General features: G+C 54.1%; 1 protein-coding gene and 1 long non-coding RNA gene across 7 annotated transcripts in view; one reads left to right on the top strand and one right to left on the bottom strand.

Annotated features, from left to right (window-relative positions):
- Positions 1-5,130: 5,130 nt before the first annotated feature.
- Positions 5,131-9,411, bottom strand: ANKRD33 (ankyrin repeat domain 33). 5 transcript variants are annotated; one of them, XM_077753421.1, is made up of 5 exons: positions 9,197-9,411; positions 8,767-9,028; positions 8,425-8,554; positions 8,092-8,232; positions 5,131-6,759 (listed from the first exon to the last, which is right to left on the bottom strand). In XM_077753421.1, the coding sequence occupies exons 2-5, from the start codon at positions 8,929-8,931 to the stop codon at positions 6,053-6,055; spliced, it is 1,143 nt and encodes a 380-aa protein (XP_077609547.1). In that variant the 5' UTR covers positions 8,932-9,028; positions 9,197-9,411; the 3' UTR covers positions 5,131-6,052. The 5 variants fall into 5 exon arrangements, with proteins under 5 accessions (XP_077609547.1, XP_077609551.1, XP_077609549.1 ...); XM_077753425.1 differs by having other exon boundaries at positions 9,257-9,363; XM_077753423.1 differs by lacking the exon at positions 8,767-9,028 and having other exon boundaries at positions 8,425-8,550.
- LOC144222773 (uncharacterized) overlaps positions 9,057-9,482 on the top strand; it is a 10,632-nt gene continuing 10,206 nt past the window's right edge. For both annotated transcript variants that reach the window (XR_013332478.1, XR_013332477.1), the window contains exons 1-2: positions 9,057-9,155; positions 9,298-9,377. This is a non-coding gene — a long non-coding RNA (uncharacterized LOC144222773). The remainder of the gene's footprint in view (positions 9,156-9,297; positions 9,378-9,482) is intronic.

The following is a 9,482-nucleotide window of genomic DNA, read 5'->3' as shown; positions in this document are numbered from 1 at the left end:
GTGGGCCTGTGCGTCCTTCTGTGCCCGCCAGCTTGCAGGTCCCCGTGGCACCCGGCAGACCGTGTGTTGGCAGGTGACACTGCCTGTGTGACCGATCCACATTGCAGGTCCCTCTGACCCCAAGCCTTGCCCTCCAGGTGTCATACCTTCCTTAACCAGGTTTCCTCGGGGGAAAAGGAGANGGTCAGGAGGAGGAATAGGTGGGGGTGGGGGAAGTGTGGGGAGGGAAGCAGCGGGCCTGGCCGTTGGCGCAGTGGAAGACGGTGGATGTTTCCAAACATTGGCAAACTGAAGCTGCTGGAGGGGAGGGAATCCTGCCCAGGTGCCCCAGTTTGGAAAAAAAGGGACATCAACAAATGAGTCCCCACCTGTCCCTCTGTCCTCCCTACATATACCCTCTTGCCTTTTCTTGACCCAGCAGGGCTTCTCTGGGGCACGCCCTGGGATGCCTGGGGACATTTGGCCCCTGGATCAGGACAGCCTCTAGGAGGAAGAAGGAGCTGGTAAAGGCCCCTCTGAGCATCCCAGAGCTTGGCGGAGTCTGAATTCAATTCTTTGCCACACACGTTCATTGCACTTGTATGGGCTGGGCACAGAGCAAGGCTCTAGGGAGACAGACTGAGGAGTGAGGGAAGGGTGTCCTAGGGGTCCCCACAAGCCTAGCTGATAACCCAGTGTGTCTGGAAAGCCAACTTTCCAGTCCCTTCTGTAGGAGCCCCTGTTGGGCAGGGTGAGGGTGGACACATGCGCGTGCAGGGAACGGGCCGGCCAGCCGTCAGTGCTGTGGGGATGAGGAGTGGGCTGGACGCACCCTGGGCCTGGGGGCACCGAGCTCACAGGAGCTGGTCTGAGAAGGCTGTCTGGGATAAGCACGTGTCCCACTGCAGGGCTCACCAGAGTAGTATTCTAGAATGACAGGGGAGGCCATGGGGTTCCGAGGACATGTCCACCGGCCTCCTCCACAGACCTGGCCCCTTGGCCTCACTCCTTGCCGGTCAGCACAGTAACCAAACCTGTGGCTTACCGGGCACTGCCAGGTGGCCGGGCCCCGCTCGGTGCCTGGTGTGCCTCTCCCTGCTGAGGCTGCATGACAGCCCTGGGAAGGACAGCTTTTGTATTATCACCATTTGCTGTTACCAACGAGGAGCCGGAGGCTGGGAGCGCTCCCCGGTCACAGAGGTGGCAAGAGGCAGGGCCAGGAGTCAAGCCCAGGTAGTTGGTCTTTGCAGGGCGCTTTGGCCAGCGGCCATGATCGGCACAGCCAGGGACCTTGTTGGGAGTTCTTTGGTCTCCGCCGACAGGGACTCCGTGTGGAAGGCTCAGGAGCTGGGCTGGCGCTGGCAGGGGCCGGGGTGTCAGTGGAGAGGTGGACTCGGGGGAGCACAGGCAGAGCAACCCGCGTGGGCTTCCTCCCTCCCAGCAGCCCAAAAGGCCGTTAGAGGGTTAGAGAGAGATGGCATGGCTGGGGGAAGGACTTGCAGGGTGCAGGCCCGGGACACCCAGCTGCCCCCCGAGATGGCCATCCATAGAGGGTGGGGCTCCAAGGTGGAGAGGCTCCCTCTGCTGGACGATGGCTGGGAGAGAGAGCCACAGCGGGCTAGTTCTCCGGTCCTGAGGATACCTTGGTCACCCCCACGCCCTAGTACAACTCAGGCTGGTTAGAAGTGGGAGGGAGAGGGAGCCCAGTGGCTCAGTCGGTTAGGTGGCTGACTTCTGATTTCAGCTCAGGTCCTGATCTCACGGTTTGTGAGTTCGAGCCCCATATCGGGCTCTGCATTGACAGAATGAAGCCAGCTGCAGAGTCTCTGTCTCCTTCTCTATCTGCCTCTCTCTCTCTCCAGTCTGCCTCTCAAAAATAAATAAACATATAAAAGGAGGGGGAGGGAGAGACTCAGAGAATGAGGGAAGTCGGGCTGTGGGCAGGCACCATGTGCCACAGTGGAAAGGACACAGGGTTCTGGGTGCACAGACTTGAACTCCAAGTCCAAGTGCCACCTGGCCACTTAGCAGCCGGTGACCTCAGCAAGTCGCTTAGCCTTCATAGCCTCAGTTTCCTCAACTATAAAATAGGAAGGTGGTGAGGGTTAACTAGGATAATGGTGATGTCAAGGCCAGGACAGTGCCAAGTGCTGCATTAGCTCAGTGAATTCTCCCAACAGCCCCATGGTGACATGTTATTTTTACCTCCACTCGATGTGTGAGAGCCTCGAGGCTCAGGAAGGTTCAATGACTTGCCCAAGGTCGCCGGCCAGCTCCCAAGCCCAAACATGTAACTAGCATGCTGTCCCAAGCCTGCAGATGTAGTTTCGTTCCCTGTTTTCATTCGGAGGAAAGAACTCTAGCTCCCGGAGGCCCAGACACAGCTCAGCCAAACTCAGTTCCCCAGGGTCCTTCCATAGCACCCAGGTCTTGGTAGCACTTTACAGTTTATAGGACCTCCTGACCCACATTATGTAATGGCTCTTTCAAAAAAAAAACAAACAAACCCTGTCTTCCCCCCATTAACAGATGAGAAAACAGAGGCACGGGGAACTTAGGTCTCTTATTCACACAGGTAGGACATGGTAAATTGGCCTTGAAGCCTTTCCAGTCCTCCATGTGGCCTCCGGAAACCCCCTGGGAAAAATCACACACTAACTCTAACGGTCGTTGTCACTTCAGTGTGTGGGCATGGTCTCCCCCTTCAAAGAGCAGATTTCTTTTTTAATTTTTCAAGATTTAGTAATACATGACTACAAAGTCAAAACGTTCTGTGTAGAGTAATTCCAAGTAATTTATGTAGATATCCACCCCCAACAAGATGGGACGTGAACTCCCCACTCCTTCAGTGTGGGCTTCATGGAATAACTTCCTTGCAAAGAGCACAATAGAGAAAGGGGGAGAGAGAGTAGCATCCCAGGGAAAAGCCTGATGAACGCTACTTCAGTCAGGCGGTCAAGGTTCCCTCAACCTTGATCGTGATGAGTCACGTTCTTGGTACATAACCTTCACATGAAGTAATGAGAATGGCATGTCACCTCTTTGGTCTTCCTCATGAAAACCGATAACCCCAGTCTCCTCATGAGAAAAACATCAGACCATTCCCAACTGAGGGACATTCTACAAAATACCAGATCAGTACTCCTCAAAATTGTCAAGGGCATCAGAAACAAGGGGCATGACAGCTAAATGTAATGTGGTATCCTAGCTGGAATTCTGGACAGAAAGGGGATATTGGGGAAAAACTAAGGAAACCTAAATAAAGTTTAGACTTTTGTAATAATACTGTATTAATACTGGTTCATTAATTGTAGCAAATGTACTATATTCATGTTAATAATAGAGGTATATGGGGTATAAGGGAACCCAGTGCCATCTTTACAACTCTTCTGTAAATCTAAAACGGATCTCAAAAGTAAAGCTTACTTTTTAAAAAGCCAAAAGTTGGGGCGCCTGGGTGGCTTAGTCGGTTAAGCGTCCGACTTTCGCTTAGGTCATGATCTCGCGGTTCGTGGGTTCGAGCCCCGCGTCGGGCCCTGTGCTGACTGCCAGCTCAGAGCCTGGAGCCTGTTTCAGTCTCACTCCCTCTCTCTCTGACCCTCCGCTGCTCGCGCTGTCTCTCTCTCTCTCTCCTAGAAATAAATAAAACATTAAAAAAAAAATTAAAAAAAAAATAAAAAGCCAAAAGTTGGGGTACCTGGGTGGCTTACTCGGTTAAGCGTCCGACTTCAGCTCAGGTCATGATCTCGTGGTTTTTAATTCAAGCCCCGTGTCGGGCTCTGCGCTGACAGCTCGGAGTCTGGAGCCTGTTTCAGATTCTGTGTCTCCCTCTCTCTCTCTCTCTGCCCCTCATGTTCTGTCTGTCTCTCCCTCAGAAATAAAGTAAACATTAAAAAAATTAAAAAGTCAAAAGTTTCAGAAAAATATTCAGTGAAAAATTTCCCTTCTACCCTTGGGCAGGTGCCCAGTCATCTTCCTGAACAAACAGCCATGCTTCTTCCCAGGGAGTTTCCAGTGAGGCAGCGTGGTCCCAGTGTAGTCTGGCTTCCACAACTAGATGGCTGGCTCTGAATCTTGATCTCTGCCAGTTTCTGGCTGTGTGACCCCAGGCCATTCCTAAACTTCTCTGTGTCCTGTGTCCTCAAAGATAAAATCCTCATAGGATTATTGGGAGCATTGATGTATTAATGTATATAGTAAAAACCTTCTAAGTGGTTGCTTTTACTATTACCAATAAACAAGCAAATGCATTTATGGAGCAAATGTGTTAAGAAAAAATACCCAGGGGAGGGTGGTTCAATTGGTTAAGCCTCTGACTCTGGCTCGGCTCATGATCTGACAGTCCTTCATGGGTTGGAGCCCTGCGTCGGGCTCTGTGCTGACAGCTCAGAGCCTAGAACCTGCTTTGGATTCTGCGTCTCCCTCTCTCTCTGCCCTTCCCCTGCACACACACACACACACACACACACACACACACACACTCTCTCTCTCTCTCTCTCAAAAATAAATAAACATTAAAAAAAGAAATAAAGAAAAGAAATGAAGGAAAGAGGAAAGGAAGGAAGGAAGGAGGGAAGGAAGGAACGAAGAAAGAAAAAGAAAGAAAGGAAGGAAGGAAGGAAGGAAGGAAGGAAGGAAGAAAGAAAGAAAGAAAGAAAAAGAAAGAAAGAAAGAAAGAAAGAAAGAAAGAAAGAAAGAAAGAAAGAAAGAAAGAAAGAAAGAAAAAGAAAAAGAAAACCCAGGGGTGCCTGGCTGGCTCATTTAGTGGTGCATGAAACTCTTTCTTGATCTCAGGGTTGTGAGTCTGAGCTGGGTGTAGAGAGTACTTAAAAAGAAAATCTTAAAAACGGAAAACACTGAGGGGCACCTGGGTGGCTCAGTCAGTTGAGCGCCCGACTCTGGATTTTGGCTCAAGTCATGATCCCAGGGCGGTGGGATGATGGTGCCCCCTGTCCGGCTCTGTGCTGAGAGTGCTGGGATTCTCTCTCTCTCCCTCTGCCCTTCACCCACTCATGCTCTCTCTCTCTCTCTCAATCTCTCAAATAAAAATTAAAAAATTTTAACTGAGTAAAAAATTGTAAATAAGGCACACATGAAAAATTACTGTCTTTTCAAGATATTAAAAACATTTTTTAACATTTATTCATTTTTTTAGAGACAGAGGGTGAGCAGGGGAGGGGCAGAGAGAGAGGGAGACACAGAATCCAAAGCAGGTTCCAGGCTCTGAGCTGTCAGCACAGAGCCCAACGCGGGGCTCCAACTCACAAACCGAACCTGTGAGATCATGACCTGAACTGAAGCCAGACACTTAACCGACTGAGCCACCCAGGCACCCCTTTTCAAGAAATTTTAGCTCATTGGCTAATAACCCCACCTATGGGTCATCTCGGGGAAGTAATGTTGTCTGATGTAGTATTTACTATGGATTAGGGCCCAGATTCTCTATATAAATTTAAGAGATTAACCTGTAGAAGACTGGTGAGTAGCAATTTATTTTTGTCTGGCAGGGAAAAAAAAGTTACGGTTTTATTGCCAGGTAAGAATTACCTTTTTTGTACCTAACTCTTCCATCTTAATCCAGGATTCTGATTTCCACTGTCAGTAATGGTTTTTCGTTTCCTCCTTTGATTCTTCATTCACTAAGTAGTTAAGTACATCTCGGTACGCACTATATATTCGTATCGGTCAAGTTTACCTTGATGCCAATTTTACGTTGACAAATAGAAGTATGCTATCCATGCACACTGTTCCACCCCTTGATTATCTTCACCTATCACCTCTTAAAGAGAGTTTCATATCAGAACGTAAAGGGCTTCCTTACTCTTGTTTAAGCACTGTATGAAACACATCACATGGATGTATAGTTTTCACGGCTGCAAGCAATTTAGCTAGCCCCCTGCTGACGGACGCGCAGGTTGTTTGCACTCTTACCACTGCAAACAATGCTGTGTGAACAGCCTCCTGAGTAGGTTAGCGTAGAATCATTTGTGCAGAGCTGGATGGGGGAGCCGAGGGGGCTCTAGGAGGCAAAGGAGCCCGAGGGAGGGACCTGATCCCTCGCTCCCAGCCCGGCCTAGCCCATCTTCCCCTGACTTTGTGCCCACCTGGCCTCCTCCTCCTGCCTCCTCCTCTCCATCCTAAGCTCCTGGTATCTCCAGAGAGGAAGGGCCAGTCTTCGATTCTCTCCAGGCCTGGACTCCGGCTTGCACTGCCTGGGTGATGAGGGGGCCTTGGAGAGGCGGATCCTGGGGGCTTGGGGCCTGGGGCCGCTACTGTCCCTGGGCTGCAGCCACTGAGGGCACATGCCCAGCACGCCCGGAGGGCTCTGGTANCGGGGGCCAGGGGCCACCTGGGGGGGCTGGGGTTCTGGGGGAGGGGGCGGGGCAGTGCCCAGCAGCTCTGGTACAGACTTGCTTCGGGTGCCCAGGGCAGGGGGCTGGTCAGGGCACAGGGTGTGGCAGGCCGTGCTGAGGAAGGGACTGGCCAGGCTGGTCGTGATGGTCACGAGGTGGTCCAGGACACCCCCCTCCTGAGGAAACTGGGCAAAGGGGAGGCTTAAGGTGTCGTGCAGTCGCTCCAGGAGAGATGGGGCGGCCTGGGCCTGGGCCACGAGCCCCGGCAAGGCCGGCCACTTGGGCTGGTAATGCTGGCTGAGCTGCTCTACTTGGGGACGCCGCAGCAGCTTCCGGATCCTTTGCACCGTGTCGAAGCTGTCAGTCAGCACTGCCCACTCTAGGGCCGTCTTGCCTCGAATAGGGTCCACCGCTGTCAGGTCAGCACCTGGGAGGGGGCACAGGAGTGACATGGGATGGGACAGGGACGGGTGATTTGCAGAAGGGCAGATTCTTTAGCAGCAGGACTGATTTGGGTCAGATGAAAAACCAGAGAGTCCCATCCTGTCGCGGCTGGAATCTGGGAGCCGTCGGTGGCCCCCAGGGGGAGTACGTAGGCTCCTAGGGACAGCACCAGCCCTGGATCCCAACTTCCAGGTTAAGACTAAAGAAGAAGGGGTGCCTGGGTGGCTCAGGCAGGTAAGCAACTGGCTCTTGATTTTGGCTTAGGTCGTGATCTTGCGGGTTCGTGGGATCGAACCCCCAGCTGGGGCTCCATGCCGACAGCGTAGAGCCTGCTTGAGATTCTGTCTCTTCCCCTCCCCCGCCGCCTCTCTCTCTCTTTCTCTCCCTGCTCATGCTTTCTCTCTCCGTTTTTCCTCTCCAAATAAATAAATAATCTTAAAAACAAAAAACTAAAGATGGAAACTGAAGTCCAGAGAGGGGGAAAGGCTTCAGAGAGACCTGTTGGGGGTCCCCGAACCTGAAGAATAGAGACCTACTGAGCCAATAAAGGGGTGGTGTGCAAGTTGCTCGGGCCAGGGGAGGCCCGAGCTGCACCTTCTGGTCAGGTGGAGGGGGGCCTGCTGGTTCCCGCTCCCCATTCTTCTCTTCATCAGCACCCCCGTCGAATCCGGGGTGGGGAGGAAATAGAGGGGTGCGGAATTTCCTCCCTTCTCACCCCAAACACAGTCAGATGGGACGGGGAAGGGAAGAGCTAGAGGCCGGAGCCCCTCAGGGTGATGCACAGAGGGCAGCCCCACCTCAGGAAGAGTGAAGCCCCAAGACAGCACGAACTGTGTGCACTTCACTCCCAACAACCCCACATGGCCACGTGCCTCATCCACACATCATTGTGTCCCTGGAACCCTGGCTTGTCAGATATGGAAGTCATCTCGGAGAACGCCAACACCTTCACTATACTGATAAGGCCCAGAGAAGGAAGCCATCGGCCCAAGGTCACTCAGCTAGTGACAGAGCCAGGACTAGAACCCAAGTCTGGTCCCAGATATCAGCCTTTTTTGTTTTTCTGGCTGACCTAGGTTATCCTCCAAAGCTTTCTTTTCTGAGACCAACATTCATGATGTAAATAGAGCTAGTAATACCTAGGCTTTGTGGATTGTGAGAAGCTCAAGCACACTCCCCTCCTCCAGAAGTCGGCCTAGATTGATCCTTCATCTCCACCTCTCTTCTCACTGCGACTCTACAGCTGACTTAGTGTCAGTCTGGAAAGCTTGGGGAGGGACTGGAGGTCACAAATCCCGGTCCAGGCCCCATGCACCTGCCATGAGGAGGGCAGCCACGCATTCCGATTTGTCCCGAATGGCGGCCTTCATCAGCGCCGTTAGCCCCCGCTGGTCCCTGCGCTCTAGGTCCAGGCCTGGGTAGTAGTTGAGCAGGAGACTCACCAGAGGCACGTGACCTGCAAGGCACCGAGGACAGAGCTTAGCTCTCTAGGAAGGAAAGTGATGAAGCCCCAAGCAGGCCCCGCTCCCCCCAAGCATGCAGGCCGTGCCTGTGTTGGGAGAGCCTTATACAAAAAGTGTGGGGTTGTGGCTCCAACTGAAGCGGGGGAGGAGGGGACTGGTAGGAGGTAAGGTCAACAGTCTGTCACCTGCTTGGGCAGCCAGCATGAGGGCTGTGTCCCCTTCTTTATCCTGCTGGTTCACATCGAGGAAAGGGCAGCGGCTGAGCAGGGCCACAACGTTCTCGAAACCCCGGTAGCAAGCGACCATGAGACCTGTCTGGGGAAGGGGCAGCTCAGCTCCTGCTCTTTTTTCCAGGATCCCGTCGGGGCCCCTGTGTCCTCTAAATCCACAGCATTCCCAGAGAGGTCCCAGCCTCTGGGAAGATGCACCCTGGCCCCTCCCTTCCCCCAAGGACGCAGGCGCTGAATGTGCATGCTGGGGACTCAGAGTTGCACCAGCCGCCCTGGGGAGCACCTGGGGTGGCTCACCCTTCCATTGCCATCCACCTGGACGGCCTCCTCTGGGGAGACCCCCCCATCCAACGTGGCTTGGAGCTGGGCAGGATCATTGCGGACACAGGCCCAGTACAAGGCCCCCAGCCTGCAGCCTGGGGCAAGGGTCTCACAGCCGGGGCAGGACGATGCCTCAGACATGTCCAGCCCTCCCCCGCACGGCCGCCGCTCTTCCTCTTCCAGCCCTGGGGGGGGAGGGGGCAAGAAGGCCCGTCCCTCCGCCTCACGCAGTTGCCGTCTAGAACACAGAATGGAGGGGAGCAGTGTCTCCCTGGATCCCAGGGAGGGGTCCCAGCGCCCCACCCACCAGAAGAGAAGGCAAGCTGTCGGGCAAGAGCCCTAAGAGGGCAGCCGGGGGTCGCGCTGTGAGGATCCCCGTGGGAGTCAAGGAGAGGGGCGGTCTTACCCGGCGTGCGAGGGTTCCCTGGGAGGCAGGCATTGGCGGGGCCCCCGGGAGCACACTCACCGGGTCTCCGGGCCGGCCCGACGGGGACTGTCTCTCCCCAGGAAGCAGCGCAGGTAACAGATGGCTGGACTTACGGCAAGAGCTGCGGCAAACACCCCGGGGCTGAGCTGGATCAAGCTGGGTTAGTAGGGGATGGGGGCCGGGCGGGGCGGGCGCTCTCCTCTCCCAGCCACCCGGCCCCGCCCTGGAGCCGGCCCCGAGTGGGCGGGGCCTGAGTCACGGCGGC

Source organism: Crocuta crocuta, unplaced genomic scaffold, assembly GCF_008692635.1.
Source record: "Crocuta crocuta isolate KB4526 unplaced genomic scaffold, BGI_CrCroc_1.0 scaffold30, whole genome shotgun sequence".
NCBI classification, from domain to species: Eukaryota; Metazoa; Chordata; class Mammalia; order Carnivora; family Hyaenidae; genus Crocuta; species Crocuta crocuta.
The sequence above is the reverse complement of the archived record's forward strand: the minus strand, read 5'-3'. Positions and strand labels throughout refer to the sequence as shown.